The sequence below is a fragment of the Vigna radiata genome, chromosome 8, assembly GCF_000741045.1.
Source record: "Vigna radiata var. radiata cultivar VC1973A chromosome 8, Vradiata_ver6, whole genome shotgun sequence".
Lineage (NCBI taxonomy): Eukaryota > Viridiplantae > Streptophyta > Magnoliopsida > Fabales > Fabaceae > Vigna > Vigna radiata.
The window spans coordinates 44,573,076-44,589,676 of NC_028358.1; the positions used below are offsets into that span (position 1 = coordinate 44,573,076).

The 16,601-nt window shown below is 31.8% G+C and overlaps 2 protein-coding genes across 2 annotated transcripts; one reads left to right on the forward strand and one right to left on the reverse strand.

The window, feature by feature from the left end:
- Positions 1-231: 231 nt before the first annotated feature.
- Positions 232-5,077, reverse strand: LOC106772537 (anthranilate synthase alpha subunit 2, chloroplastic). Its single transcript, XM_014658997.2, has 11 exons — positions 4,834-5,077; positions 4,576-4,757; positions 4,091-4,280; positions 3,432-3,583; positions 3,159-3,274; positions 2,780-3,026; positions 2,641-2,697; positions 2,275-2,427; positions 1,518-1,598; positions 857-943; positions 232-712 (listed from the first exon to the last, which is right to left on the reverse strand). The coding sequence occupies exons 1-11, from the start codon at positions 4,958-4,960 to the stop codon at positions 383-385; spliced, it is 1,722 nt and encodes a 573-aa protein (XP_014514483.1). The 5' UTR covers positions 4,961-5,077; the 3' UTR covers positions 232-382.
- A 4,837-nt stretch (positions 5,078-9,914) lies between these two features.
- Positions 9,915-14,428, forward strand: LOC106770827 (dihydroorotate dehydrogenase (quinone), mitochondrial). The gene is made up of 11 exons (XM_014656643.2): positions 9,915-10,429; positions 10,697-10,779; positions 11,027-11,350; positions 11,543-11,798; positions 12,616-12,696; positions 12,789-12,896; positions 12,972-13,001; positions 13,111-13,248; positions 13,725-13,762; positions 13,887-13,986; positions 14,105-14,428. The coding sequence occupies exons 1-11, from the start codon at positions 10,295-10,297 to the stop codon at positions 14,177-14,179; spliced, it is 1,368 nt and encodes a 455-aa protein (XP_014512129.1). The 5' UTR covers positions 9,915-10,294; the 3' UTR covers positions 14,180-14,428.
- The last annotated feature ends 2,173 nt before the right edge of the window (positions 14,429-16,601 follow it).

Consider the following 16,601-nt stretch of genomic DNA (forward strand, 5'->3'; position numbering starts at 1 on the left):
TGAATATACATTTTCAAAATTTCATTAGTGGTAGAGAAACAATTTGACAGTTTTTTGGGGCATCTTTTTTATTCCATATATTTATTTAAAAATTTAATGAAATTCGAAGTTAAAATTTTCTTGAAGGAATTAAATTACTGTCTTATGTTTAGAGAAGTCCTTCATTAGTAAGCAAGGTGGTTGTTGTGTAAAGAACAAAGAATATACTTGTAAGTATTCCATGTTCAGCACTTGGCAAAAGAAACTCTGTTGGCATTAGTTTAGGCTATGAAATAACTTTTATGTTCAGCACTTGTCACAAATATTATTCAGAATTCAGCATGCAACATTCTAATTCCTTTACAATTGTAAAGAATATCCAATTATGATAAACACATTGAAATTATTGTTTGTTAACAAAAGAAGATTCTGCAAGATCGATGGCACGAGCAAGGGCTGCAGCTTTATTCTCGCACTCTCTCTGCTCATCAGCTGGATCACTGTCAGCAACGATTCCCGCCCCAGCTTGGAGGTGGGCAACCCATTCTCTGCGTTTGTTCATATGATCCTTGTACGAGTACATTGTATCATAACGAGCATTAGTAGGGAAAACTATGGTTCTCAGTGCAAGGGCTATGTCCATATCGCCATTAAAGGATATGCCTCCAAATCCCCCGCTATATGGCCCCCGTCGTGCCACTTCCAACTCATCAATCAACTCCATTGCTTTTACCTGTTTTATACCAATCCAATCATTTACATAATGTTTAGCTAACTACCTCCCAACCAACTCTATTTTATCAAGCATAGGTAATATGCGAGTGCCCGTGGTATGATGGACAAAAACTACATTATTAGCAAGGGTTCTAAAATCTACCTTCGGTGCTCCGCTAACTGTACCAACAGGTAAAGCAGCACGCAATGCATCCCAGCTTGTTAAGTTATCTAACAACTCCCCAGTGACCTGCAAATACAGGTGTACTTTACCATCATCTCAGAAAAAGCTTCATCAAATCCACGAAATAAGCTAATTTTAAAAGTAATATTCATATTCAACATCTCGCGAAATAAGCTCTTAGTGATAATTTCTTTGGCAAAAATATATGGGCTTGTTGGTTTCAATAAGCATTGTCCTCTTAGGATTAAGGGAAAACAATAGATAGGCGCAGCTTTTCTAACTTTTTATTTTCTAAGTTCTGACTAAAAATTGGAAAGTGAATAGTCATTACAGGAGTAAACATTCACTTTCCCTGCAAGTGATTGTAAAGCAATTGTTATATCTGACATTGACGGAAACTCGGGGCAGTTTATTCTTCTTCAATTTGATAATGACCAATAAAGCAGAAATATTGAAGAGATCAGAACATAAAAAATGTTATATTTTCATGTGTAAACACCCCTAAATTATGTGTAAGATATTAAGTCAAGTAGAAAAGCCGCCAAGGACAAGTATTACTTCCCAACATTTATATTAGTTAGCATTGTCAGCAATGTAGTTTGAACTGCATTTATGTAAGATTCAAAACCTTGGAACTTACAGTTGAGCTTATGTGCATAACATGGGAATAGCGCTCGATATTCATGAGCTTTTCAACTTGAACAGAGCCGGGTTTGGAGACCTGCATATTCATCTTGCATTAAGCATATGGCTAAAACACAAACAGCCCAACTGAAAAGCAACTACGCAAAAGGTCAAAAATAGCAACATAGCATTTAGAATAAGGTTAATGCTATGAAACATTGCCTTCTCCAATAGGGTACCTGATATTCATGTTTGCTTTGCACGTTAAGAACAACGAAAAAAACTGTCAATAGAGTCCCTCCATTCAAATGGTTTATAGAGGTAGAAAAAAGGGTACGTAGGGAATTATAAGTTAGGACCTGATCTCATTGGTGATAATAACTAATTATATTCAGTAGTAAAATGGGATTGGGGGAGTTAGTAGGAATTGGTTGAATTTTGTAACAAGAAAATTGGGAGAATCAGCTCTGTTCGTACTCGGGTGGAAAAGAGGACATTACTCTGTTGTACTGGTGTGTTATGCTTGATCTCTGTTCAGTATCACCTTGATAACAGCGCAGAAATTGATTGTTTGAAAATACTAAGCATCATTATGAGTAAATCATTTTTTACATATTATGGTCCAGTTTTATCAGAACCATTTTCCAAAATCATATTGAATAGAAAGATTCCTTTTACATATGGGATTAGATCAAGGGTTTACCTAGGAACCTTAGTCTTATTTAACCTCTGTGACATAAAAGATAATAAGCCTGGAATTGAAAACATTTTACCTTTCCAACATCATTTCTCCCCAAATCAACTAGCATTACGTGCTCTGCACATTGCTTTTCATCATTCAAAAGTTCTTCCTCCAACATGATATCTTCTTTGGGTGTTTTTCCTCTCCTAGTAGTACCAGCTAGGGGCCGGTTGGTGATGTTCCTCTGTCAAAAAGAATACAAAAAGCCAATCAATACATTTTACACTTGTAATGAAGTTTGTAACATTGACTAGTTTAGAAAAATTTAAGAAACTTAAAAAAGGGTTAACAAACAAGACAAGCCCAGCTATAAACATTTGTTAATAGTATTGATATTGTGGAGGAAAAATATTAGCCCGTAAAGCCAGGTTATTGGAGTCTTATCGCAAAATGATACCTTCTTCACCCGTGTAAGAATTTCTGGACTTGAAGCAACCAAAATACTCCCTCTGGCCTGACAGTAGTATATATTTCAACAAGTTAACTTTGAAATGCAAATTAAATAATACAATGACAATGACAAGAAACTGGCAAACCTGTAAATAAGTCATATATGGACTAGGATTAACGATCCGCAATGCTCTGTAGACTTCAAATGGATCTGCAAAAGTTCTCCGTTCAAAACGTTGACTTAGTACAATTTGAAAAATATCACCAGCCAGTATGTGCTCTTTAGCCTGCAATACTGCCCTCTTATATTCCTCATTTGTCATATTTGACGTCTCCAGTTTAGGACCAAAGAGATGTGTGTGTAACTTGATCGAACCTGCTATCAGCTTTGGGCTGAAATTGACAATTATAATAGCAGATATTGAAATTAAACTCAAAATCAGTCATTCTTTACCTTAATTTGAAAGGTCAAGCCAATAAGAAAACAAATTGGGGGGGGGGGGGGGGTGGCAACAGAACACTCACGTGATTATATCATGCACCCGAGATACTAAAGTTTCCAGCTGTTTTTTTCCATCACTGAGGGCTTCCTCAGCAGAAGAGTATCGATCTAACCGAACCCAGTGAATCACATATGCTCTCTGGATAGAACCAAGTCTAAGAAATCACATGTGCTTTCTGAGCCAATCAAAATCAAATAAAATACAATATAGAAACACTCTCCAGGTCCAAGACAGTGAGCGTGAATAAATTGATCCAGGACTTTCTTAGAAGCAACAATTACATTCATAGCAGTACCTTTTCAACATGATCAAACACAATAACATTATCATAAAGGCCCAGATGAATATCGGGAAGGTTTCTGTCATCTACTGGGGCATTAGAAAATGGAAGCTTCTTCTTTTCTACATAGCGCATTGTATCATAAGAGAAATACCCTATCCAACCACCTGCCAATAAAAAAAACATAGCACGCTCAAAAACACATCAGGAAACTCGTAGATATCCATTTTTCATCTCAACATTCGAAGCAAGTAAAAGAAACCTTAGTGTAGAAACAAAAATCAACCACAAATCTTTTTGCACAATATATTCATTCCAAATAACATAAAATTAAAAAAAAAAAAAAAAAAAGTCAAAAAAAATAAAAAATTTAACCGTTGATCAGTGTGGCTGCCTACACAAGACCACCGTGTTGGTAAAAGACTATAATCTAATCAGAAAATCTAATAAAAGAGAGTAAATAGTGTATGTATTGACTGCATCAAGGTTTGGTTTTACGTTTTCACTCGATCACAATCTGTAATGTATGGAAAGTTCGCCAACTTTTATCATAACTAAATTAAGAAAAGTATACCAGCAATATTTTCATATTTTAAATATGTTTACAGTCGCAGCATATAAAAAATAAATTCATAACGAAATGGTAATTAGGATGAGAATTCAATTTCACATGCCGCAAAACGCCTCAGGAAGTTCATCAATGAGTTGAGGCCTCCACTTCTCCATGATCCTTCGAGGAATCACCAGTGGATCCTCTGCAATTTCCTCACTCCTGCGCCCTTCCATGTGGTCCATAACAGTAACCACATTCTCTTTCGCCACAATCTCCATGCACGGCTGTGCTCCCACCACACTGTACCGCCCCTAATCCATATCAACACAGACTAAGCACACAGTTCAACATATTCAGAGACTAAAAAATAAGAGTAAATTACACAACACTTCCTGAAGTTTTGCAAGATTGCACAAAACTCTCAACTTCTTCAACCTCATTTGAAAAGCATCACACAGTATACCTTTCATCGGCTGTTAATGAAAACCTTTAAAAAAACAGCAAAAATGTGTTCGATCTCGCAAAACCTCACAAAATTTCAGAACTATCAGTGCAATCTACTAAAAAGCAGAAATAAATTTTTGTTTTAAAAAAACACGTTCTCACAATGCTAGAAAATTGGCCGGGCTCCACCGATTCAAAGAGAAAACTAGGAGCATCTCTCTCGTCCTCCTTAACGAGACACCGGTAAGCTAGCACTGGAGTGAGGTGATCCGAGAATATGCAACGGTATAGAGGAATAACGTTCCCCTTCTTCGAAGCTTCGAGAAACTTCTCGGAGTTGTCAGCTGAAGCAAAGAAAAAGTGAATGAAGCAGCAGAAAGTGATATAAAAAGCGAGAGGGAAGTAGGAAGAAAGAATAACCTAATGAGAGAGATTGAGCAGTGCATTTGACCGTGAGGGGGCGGTGGCTCCAACCGGATCTGGAGACGGCGGCGGTTCGATTAACGGCGTTCGCGAGAGTTAGGGCTGAATAAGTAACAGCCGCCATTGCTACATGCCAGTGCAGATGCAAATGCGATGTCCCAGAGAACAACAAGAATCAACAAGAGCTAACAATGAGTGTCACTGTTTGACATGGTGAGTCTCTCGACCGTCTATTGCTATAATTATATCTGAAAATTTGACCCTAGTGGTCATGATCTACGTGGTTCAGACCAAAAATATTTGTGAGATAAAATAAAAATAAAAATAAAATTATTAGAAAAGTCTAAAATATCTCTAAAAACTAGTCATGAATTTCTTTTAAAACAAAAATATTCATTTCAAATAAAAAAAAAAACATAATTAACTCTTAATTTATTAAAATTTAAATATTTTTAATTTTTCAAAAAATTGTATATAAATATTTTAATAAAATTAATACTTTATAAATAATTGTTTATTAGTATTGTTATTTTAGTAGTTAAAAAAATGTTTAAAAAAATAAATTTTGTTTTAAAATTGTTCAAATTTTTAATATATTATATATTAATATTTAAATATTAATTAAAATATTTAAGTTATCTGATATTATGGTTATGAACATTATTTTTCTAGAATTTAACTTAATACATTATAAATAAATAAGGAAATAAAAGTATTTCATAAAAAGTAATATAAAAAAATGATATTTAATTATTAATTAAATATTAAATACGAGAAATAAAAATCCCTACGTGAATTTAAAAGCATTAAAATAAAATTACAAGACTGAGATAGTTAATAAATAAAATATTTATTTATAATTAATTATTCATTATAACATAAGATTTTATAATAATATTTATTAAAATAAGATTATTATTCTTAACACACCTGTGTGTTAATAAAAACATACATTCAAAATAAATATCATTTTGTTTTGTTTTTCTTTTCGTTTCATTTTTTTTATATTAATATTAAATTAATTACTACTTTTCCTTTTGATATGTTTATCTTAAAACCTAAAATGTTTAATAAATTTTGAATTCTATTTTCACGTAATTGTTTAATGAATATTGTAACATGTGTGCTTTGTCTTCACTCACACACTTTCTGAAAAAAGTTATCGGAAGATCACCCATCCCATAATTACTCTAGGCTAAACACGTTTAATCATGGAGTTCTTACGAGTTAGGCTACCGAAAAGCAAATGCATTTGTTGATATGGGTAGCCAAATCAATTCCTTTAAGCTATCATTTAATCGTATAGTCTCATACCTATACAGTCTTTAGATCCCTCTCATTCCGGTGTATGTTCGATTCGTCTATGTACCCCTTCCACTGGAAGCCTGTCAGGAGCCACTCCTTGTCCGTGCCCCCTACACCATGTCTCTTGCACCGGCGATCACTCCCGCCCTCGTCAGTACCCGGATGTATAGTTTAACAATTGTAAATTAATGAATAAATTATAATTAGTATCAAATTGTATATTATACATTTTTATTTAATAACATAATAATAAATTAGACTATTTAATAAAATATATAATTTTATATGTGTATATAGATGAAATTGTTTTTAAAAACTAATTAAAGTTGTGTAGTATTTCAATCCATCTTAAACTTATCCTAACTATTTTAGGATCAATTTTGGAAGTCCATTTTTTTTTAATTTAAAGAGTTTTTTTCAAAACTAATTTAAGATTGGCCATGAGTTACCTAATTTATTGAATTTTTATATATTAAAAAATAATATTAAATGTGGATTTTAAATATAATATAACTTATAAAATCAGTTTATAAAATAAAGTATGCATCAAACTATATACACTAAATTAATCTCATTCGTGTTGTAAAATAAGAAGATTTTAAATTTAACTAAACTTCAAAAAAATCAGTTTAAAATTTATTTCTTAACCATAATAAAAATAATACAAAGAAAATCTATTATTTTTTCAGGATAAGGTATGTTTTCCTTTTGTAAGAAAAAAACAGGCATATTTAATGACATTAAGTTCCTAAAATAAAAATAAGTGATAAATAAAATATGTTCCATGAAAATAATAACAAGAAACATATAAATAAATAAGGGAAGTGAGTAGAAAATAATATATTAAATCACATGTTTTATTTTAAAAATGTTTTTCCTCTCTTTCACGTTATCAATGATGTGAGAGATATTTCCAATCAATGATCAAAACTTTCTTGCAGATAAGATATCCACATTTGTAAAGTAAAAGACATGTAAAAGAAATCATCATTTGTCAAGTGAGCAAAGACAAATTAAACCAGATCATTTTTATTGTTATTTTTCGTTTTGTTGTTTTTATTTCATCTTTATCTATTTATATTTTATTTATTTATCTTTAATTTATTGAGTAAAATAGTATATTTGCGTTTATATTTTTTAAAGTGATAATTAAACATTTTCATTTTGAGTACATAACTTTTTATCCAATATACATAATTAAGTGGATACGAATTCAACTAAAAAATATAAAATTTTTAATAATCGATTAATCAAAGTTGATAAGATTCCATTGACATGTTTATTAATTAAGTCATATTTTTATTATTATATCAGAGTTTATTTTTTAATGTTTAATTTGTAAATTAAAAAAATGCATTTATTGTCCCAAAGCAACATTAATTATAGAAAAGTAACAACTTTATTGACTCCTACACACTGCAATATTTTATTTATGTGAGTGTACATGATTAAAAATAATGATACCGCATATTTACATTATTTTTATAAATAATTCATTTTACTAAATTTATTTTAATGGAGTAGTGGCCTCTTTAAAAATATAATATAAAATTAAATTTAAAATATAAATAAATAAGTTGAAATCTAAAATTTAAGATGTAGTCAGAATGTTAAATTAAATAATTGTCAAATATAAGTTAACCTAACTTTTTCGACTTATGAAAGATTGAACTTTTAATAGTTAAAATGTATACATAAATTAAAATTATAAATAATAGGTTTAAACTTCTTTTTGATCCCTGAGTTATGAGCGGATGTTCAGTTTAGTTCCCGTTTTTAAAAATGTAAATATTTGATTCTTAAGTTATAAAAAATGTATCAAATGAGTCCTTATGTTTGCAATTTAAAGTGCTGTTATTATTAAGAAACAAATTAGAGCAATATAAAGATATAAACACTTGTTAAGAAACAACCAAAGCAGTATTTCAAGTCAAAAAATGATTCATTTGATACATTTTTTTATAATTTAGAGACTAAAGATTTACATTTTTAAAAACGGGAACTAAATTGAAGATCCGCTTATAACTTAGAGACAAAAAAGATATTTAAACCTAAATAATACGTGTGTGGTTCATCCCAGCTAATCTTGGTCAATGGGAAAATCCAAGAAGAATTGAATTGAGAATAGAAACATGAACTTTTCTAATCATTGTGTTTACCTTATACATAGATATTTATGTTTTTACAAATCCAAATTTAAACATAGAATGTAAGATAAAAATAATGAAATAAAAATTTTGAACATACAAGAAAAGGCTCAAAAACCTGAGGAAACTGCTTGCCAGTGTTAAAAAAATAAAATTATTTCACTAGAAAATGACGCAATAGATTGCATTTTCGTGTCTAAACGAAAACTTATTCTGATTAGGGTAGGATAGAAAAAAATTCGCACATGTAGATATCTGTATATAAAACGTAGGACAGATTGTTGAAATTAGTAGATATTTATTATTATAATCCGTGAATAAAGGATATTTTAATATTTGTTTATAAAAGGATTTGATGTCAGTATTATATTATTTTGTGACTTGTAAAAAATAAAAATAAAAGATTAATTTATATCTTATTAAGTTAAATATAATTAAATTAAGATTAATTTATATTTTATAATTTAATTAAAATTAAATTTTAATTTTAATTTATATTTAATTTAATTATATTATAATTTATATATTTTTTGTAATTTTATTTAATTTTTATTTTAATAATTTATAAAAATATGGTTTTTTTAATATTTGCAAGTATCTCCACGAATATTCGCATATGAATATTTTTTAAACAGATATCCGAGTAACAAATTGGATAACGGGTGAGTTTTTTTTGTCGAATCAAGTTATAGATGGGCATTATCTATACTCGACCCGATCCGTTATCATTCCTGGATTAGAGTTCTTCTCCTCCTCCTCAATATAAATACTAATAAAGGATGAATTGATTAATTTAATTAATAATATATGAATTTGAATTTATTTCAAAGCATTGTAAAAAATTCACGAACAAGGTTAAGCAAGATGTGAACTATTCTATATTTCATTACATGTATCTAATATTTCTACTTATAAAAAACACTTGTTCTCATAATGATACAAATTAATTTCCAATCCTTTAGAGTAACTTGTATTATTATTGGTTTAATAAATATATATTTTTAGTACAAGGATTACATGTTTTACCAATATAATTCACAATAACCAAATAATTTAAGGAAAACACACAATTAATGCACTTACATACGTGTTGTATTTTAAGAAGAAAAAGAAGTTATTGTTTATTCCTTACATAAAACTTGAGATAATACATTTTTAAAAATGATTAATTTTTATCGTATAAAACAAATTTAAAAAATACGTTTGTCAACATTTTGATTTTTTAAAGAAATATTTAATCGTAAAAATTGATTAAATTTGAGTGCATTGATTTACCGAATTTTGAAAAATAATTTATTGATTATTCATTGTTTGAAAAAGTAAATGGGTGGATATTAAATAGGCTTATTTGTGAAAGATGGATTGAATAAATTTATTTGTGAATTTTATATTAATTGCTCCCTATTTTCTGTGTATAGCTCAACTATTGTGTTGATAGTCCTGTTTTATTCTCATGTGTATCTGCCAAATACAGATTTAAATGATGTTCCTGTATAAAAAAAAGTTGAAAAAATGGGTGTGAAAGTTAAAATGAATGCTGCGAATAGAAATTGGTATCTACACACTTTTTATCTGGGCTTCGAATCGGAGCCCAACAAGATACACTTCAGTAGCTCCGAGTTTTTTCAACTTGAAGCGTCAACCTGAAAGGAAATCACCTTTGTGACTGCGTCTTTTGTTCCAAACATCGGCCCTTCACTGACGACGGCTCCGCCGCCGGAGCCTCCGCATTCTTGTTTCCGACCTCTCTTCGGTGTACACGGATTCCTCTCAAATTCCACAGAATACTCTCACCTTTGACTTTTGCTTACTACCCATTGGAGTTCCAAGCACCAGCTTGCAACACATTCTCGTACATCCCTTGTTGCCACCACCCTTTACTCAACATATCATCATCCGAAGGTTTTCTGCTATCCGAATCATAAGCGTTTCGTTACTGAATCCCTTTCCCGAGCATCGCGTTGAAGTTACGTTTCTTCGAAGGTTCTCACCATTTTCTTGAACTCATGGCCGCATGGTCTTCTAGAAAGTTGCTGAGAGATGTTATTCTCAAAAGGGTAGTTCCGAACCAGCTTTCCGCCGTCAGATGTTTTTCTTCTGCGCCTCAAAGTGCTCCCAAGATCGGTCACTATTCCAAGAAGGTGCGTATTCTCATTCCTTTTGAGTGTATGTATGGTGTTCGACGTTATGCATTGTCGTGTTGATTAGTTTTGAGGTTGGTAGATGCCCGTTTCATTTAGTATGCATCATTTTGCAAATGCGGGGTATAAAGTGTGATTTCGAAATTTAATGTGTTGAAAGATCTTGTATACAATGTGTGTGATGTTTGATTAAGTTTGTGGGTTGTACGTGCATGTAGCTTTTTGTGGTGTGTAGTTTAGTACATTCACTGATTATTTGATTTGCAGGGAAGGTTGTGGACGGGAGCTACCATAGGTCTACTTATAGCTGGTGGAGCTTACGTGAGTACTGTGGATGAAGCTACTTTCTGGTACTTCATTTGGACACATTTTTTCTTTTGCCCCTCTAATTGTGTATTTGATGTGTTATATTACTTATTTTCCACGAGGACAAAAAAATACTCCTGTTCTCTCATACTCTGGGTAAGCTGCGGATGTATTATTATAGAAAACAATTTTTTAGTGGTTTCACCAGAAAATAAATGCTTGATGCCTTGTTTGAAAAGGAAATGCATATCTTGGAAATGAATGATCCAGATTGGGTTATCTTTTTTGCAGTGGATGGTTATTCTCCGCAACAAAACTCGTGAATCCTTTTTTCGCATTGTTGGATCCTGAGTTTGCCCACAACTTGGGTGTCTCAGCTGCAGCTCGTGGTTGGGTTCCGAGGGAGAAGAGGCCCGACGTACCAATCTTAGGGCTAGAAGTTTGGGGAAGAAAATTCTCCAACCCAGTAGGCCTTGCTGCAGGTTTTGATAAAAACGCTGAGGCTGTTGATGGTTTGCTTGCTTTGGGTTTTGGCTTTGTGGAGGTAGGCTCTGTTACTCCTGTTCCCCAGGATGGCAATCCTAAACCTCGGATCTTTAGGTTGCGAAACGAAGGGTAAGAGTTTACATTTTGTTTCTTTGCTCTGCTGCTTCTGATTAACAGTTTAAATCTGTTTTATATTTTCTTTTTTACTTCTCCAATCACCTTTGTACACCGCAGAAGGTTATTGATACTATAAAATGGACTTTCTTTAAAATTTGCTTATGTTGTCTACGTTTCTCTAAGACTGATTTGTTAAACGTGCAGTGCTGTAATAAATAGATGTGGCTTTAACAGTGAGGGAATTGTTGCTGTTGCAAAGAGGTTGGGCGCTCAGCACGGTAAGAGGAAACTAGATGAAACTTCAAGCACTTCACCTTCTTCCAACAATGAAGTCAAACAAGGTGGAAAAGCTGGCCCTGGCATCCTTGGTGTCAATCTTGGAAAGAACAAGACAAGTGAAGATGCTGCAGCGGACTATGTTCAAGGAGTTCATACATTGTCTCAATATGCTGATTATTTGGTAAATAGTCTTTTCTTTTATATATATATATATATATATATATATATATATATATATATATATATAAATGTATATTTTATAGGAAAGAAAGGAAAGGTGGACAACCTTGTAGACTGTAGTTTATCATGGTATAACTGGGTGCGAATTTTAATAAACTGTACTCCTTTCATGTCTAAACTCTAACGTGTTTGGTAACTTTTTTCATGCAGCTAGATAGATGCATTGAAGGTAGTTTGTGTGACCTTTCCTTTTTTGTTTTATGTTTGGCATGTATGCCATGCCTTTTTTGTTTTTTTTTTTTTTTAAATAAAAGTTAGAAAAAAGATTGCAAACTTATGCGTATTAAAAATTAACTTTAACAGTCTGTGGTTTATAATCGTTCATTATCTTAATTATGTGTAATTGCAGCATTTAAAAAAAGATAAGGTTTTGTACATTTTTTTTTTAATTTTCTGAGGAAAGAAGTGTGGTTGCTTATAATGACTGAAGCAATCAAGGATTTATATCCAGGATCATTGCCTTTACTGCCTGCTCAACTCTCCTTGTTCTTGTCAAGCGGTTTTCCATATCCTTTTCCAATTCCCTAGTTTAGAAAAGTGAGATAACTCACGTAGGAGATGCTGAATGGATGAGTTAAATTTATCAGGGACTGGGCGTAGTCAACAGGGAAGGGGAAGCATGCGCCTATATGGAAATAGATGGAAAAGGACAATTCCAATTTCTTTTAACTAGGCATTTCTGTGGTCTTTTACAATTTTGTGGGACAAATGCTTGTCACACTGTTCTGTTGTTTAATGTTCTTAATATTCTTTTCTAGGTAATTAATGTTTCATCGCCCAATACCCCTGGTTTGCGCATGCTTCAAGGAAGAAAGCAACTAAAGGACCTTGTTAAGAAGGTAGAATTTGGAATTAGGATGTGAATCTTTCATGCATTTTTTGTGTTGCATACTTGGGAGATTGACTCTCGCAAAATTTCCCTTTTATGAAGGTTCAGGCTGCTCGTGATGAAATGCAGTGGGGTGAGGAGGGCCCACCTCCATTGCTGGTAAAAATTGCGCCAGATTTGTCAAAAGAAGACCTTGAAGATATTGCTGCAGTAAGCATGTGCATATTACTGCCTTTCTTCTATGTTCACAATCTCACTGTATAACAGATTTCACTTTGATTACAGGTTGCCTTGGCTCTTCACTTGGATGGGCTGGTATCTCTTTGCTCCATTACTAATTTCAATTAGTTGCCGCTGAATGGATCTTCAAGCTTCCAATTTTACAATCTTTACTTCATTTGCTCTGTTTATCTATTGTTTCTAGATTGTATCAAACACAACCATTTCAAGACCAGATCCTGTCAGTAAAAGTCCATTGGCTTCAGAAACTGGTGGCTTGAGTGGGAAGCCTCTCTTCACTCTCTCTACCGAAATCTTGAAGGAGATGTATATCTTGACAAGGGTAAGCCTGTTGATTTTAATGTTATTTGTAAATCATACTGCTCGTTATTTGTAAATTATATCTTGACAAGGGTAAGTCTGTTGATTTTACTGTTATTTATTGTTGACAATATAGTTTTTGTTGATGCTAATTCCCGGCTGCTGTATTGAAAATACTCAGAACATGATCAAATCTTTAAGTTCCTTTTGCTGTTAATTATTTTCAATGTTTTTAATCATAAATTTGACACGTGCATACTAACTAGCTCATAATAATATGACCTCCAAATACCTGTGAGGCCGTGACAAGCACTTGGTTGAATTCTGTATAGTACAATCTGGCATCTCGTTGATTTGTTTCCCTCTTAGCCGTCTCTCTGATGCATCTCAAAATCATTAGAGCTCTTCTCTTACATCTTTGAACTGTTCTTTGTCATGCTTTTCTCGTATATGTTATTCAGGCTTAACAACTTGGCCCTGTTATTTTGTGTATACCAGGGCAAGATTCCTTTGATTGGTTGTGGCGGCATTAGCAGGTAAAATTTTCCTGTTCACTTATTAGTGTAGTTGATGTCTAGCTGTCTGCAGTATATTTTTTTTTTTATGATTTAGAATAAAATGAATTATGCAAAATTTGTCTGAACTTTCATATTAATTTAGTGGGGAAGATGCATATAAGAAAATACGAGCTGGGGCAACTCTAGTTCAGCTCTATACTGCATTTGCTTATGGGGGACCTGCACTTATTCCTCAGATAAAGGTATGTACCAAAACTAATGAGTATTCACTATAGTTCTCGTGCTCCTATTCCTCAGATTATGGTTAAGGACTCACAACACTTAGTATATGCACCGAAATTCTCATTCAATTGGTTTCAGGCCGAATTAGCAGCATGCCTCGAAAGGGATGGTTTCAAATCCATTCTTGATGCAGTTGGTGCAGATTGTAGATGACTTTTATCCCACGTCAGAATCCTGTGATGCAAACACAGTTATTAGAATCTTACGATTCAATACATTTTGACTATTTTTATCGGTTGGTATCATAAGATGAACTTTAAACAGTTTTGTACCTTACGACACATGAATCAAATACATGTAATTCGTATCACCGATTTCGTTCAAGAATTAGTGTGTTTTTACTTTTTTTCAGCAGTTGTCCTGAAAAAAAATTCAAATAAAAAGGAATTTGAAGGTAATTCATCCTTGTTGACTATTTCACCTTTATTTATCTCATTTATTGAATGCATGCACTAATTATCTTCATCCTTCTAACATAAAGATTTCACAAACTTAGAAATAATTGATAATCTTGTTTTATATGAACTTGTGCTTTAGTTATTTTAACTATTTATTGTTTAAATTGTTTACGTTGAACATTGTATATAATCTCAATAATGTTATTTGAAATATATATATATATATATATATATATATATATATATATATATATATATATATATATATATATATATATATATATATATATATATATATTTGGTATCTGAATCTTATTATTTGATGCAAAATTATGATTCGTTTAAATTGTTCCGTGATTCATCATTTGGATAAAGCTGAAACTGCAAAATCATTTATTTAAGGTTGCTTAATTTATACCAGATTTGGGTTTTGCCAGTTGTTTTTATCTGAATTGTCAAAGCAAGTCAAGGATTATTGAAACAAGTGTTTATTTAGAGCAATTATTTGACAATAAACCACCGCATCGTAGAGAAGAAGTACTTTTTGTTGGTTGAACCCAATTATAATCAAGCGGTTTTCTATCATGACACAGTTCTGCATTAATGTTCATCATTCATTATAGCGCCAGTTTCTCGTTTTTATTGTGTTGTTTTATTTTATCAAGTTAAACTTTATTTATTATTATACTATTATTTCATATAATATATATTGGCTTTGAGACATTTGTTTATTATGTGGTTTTATCTAAATGAGATATTGTTTAGAATATTTAAAATCAAGTTACAGTGAATAAAAATGGAGTATAGGAGAAAAGAGAGCTTCAAAATTATAAACAAAATGGAGCAAGAAAGTTATTTGAAAAGGGGATAAGGTAGAAGAAAATGAGACAGACGAAAATATATATTACATGGATTATGAACACCTTTGTATATTTTCAATGATAAAAAGAGTGGTTGATATTGCTGGTGGTGCTTGGAATACTATAATTCACTCTCTTACAAATTCATGAATGTTACTAAAAAGATTCTATTATATGTCTGCTTTATATGTATGAAGTCTATATCAGTCGATGATTCGAAATAGATGAGAGATCTACCTGTTTATTGTTAAAAAAACTAAGTGTTTTTATTGTGCAGCTTTTATAGAAATACGAACTTTTAGAATGCACGTTACCAAACATGCATAGAGATTGTGGAAACATTAACAACTCGTTTTCAGTTGCCTCTTTTAATCACAATTATTGAAACTTTTTCTGAAACACATGTTAACATGTCAAATGTTAACTCAAAAGGGCATCCATCACATAAAACTGTTCATTGCTGAGACCTCTCTAATTAATGATATCCTTTGTTTTTCTCGGACATGTATATATTTGAGAAATTGACAATGTTTCTAAATTTTGATTTTTAAGAAAAGAAGAAAAAAAAGTATTGATAAGCAGGTTGAAGCTTTTTGTTAATGTGGAACAACATTAACAACTAAAATCATACAAATAATTAAATGTAGAGAATACTTGTTGACCTTATTATTCAAAATATATTGTCATTAAAAAGATGAGCACATCAAATTGAATATAAAAAGGGAAGCAAAAACCTAAAAAACGAAGGTGAGAATACGAGTGTATGAATGCATTGGATCTTAAGAAAATTGAAAGGTAAAATTGGTGCTTTAAAGAAAGTCTAAGTTGATGATAGAACCTGAAATCTAAATCAGACGGCAGCAATTCAAACAGCCTTATCCTGCTTTGACTCCCTTGGTAACAATCTCTGTTTCTCATGTCCAATCATTATCATTATAATATTATTGAAACTTCACTTTTTCCTTTTGGGCCACATTGCTCTTATCATTGTTCCACATTCTACCTTTCTTATGTCTCCCTTCCATTCTTTTCCTTTTCAACTCACACTCAATAATTATTCTTTATGAATTTCTTCTGTTTTTTGTGTTACCGTTTAAGATATTGATGAGCTTTCACATGATGTTTGTTCAGAATGTTAATTCTCTTTTTGCTTTTCGTCTAATATTGCTTCTCTAGAAATATAAACAAAACCGTCAGAGACTTCAATTATAAATTATATCAATATATGTACTAGGACCCCCGTCCGGTAAGAATATAAGTGGACGGTCGGTTAAGAAATCAACTTACTGAAAACTCTCAGCAAAGGCGGACAGTTAC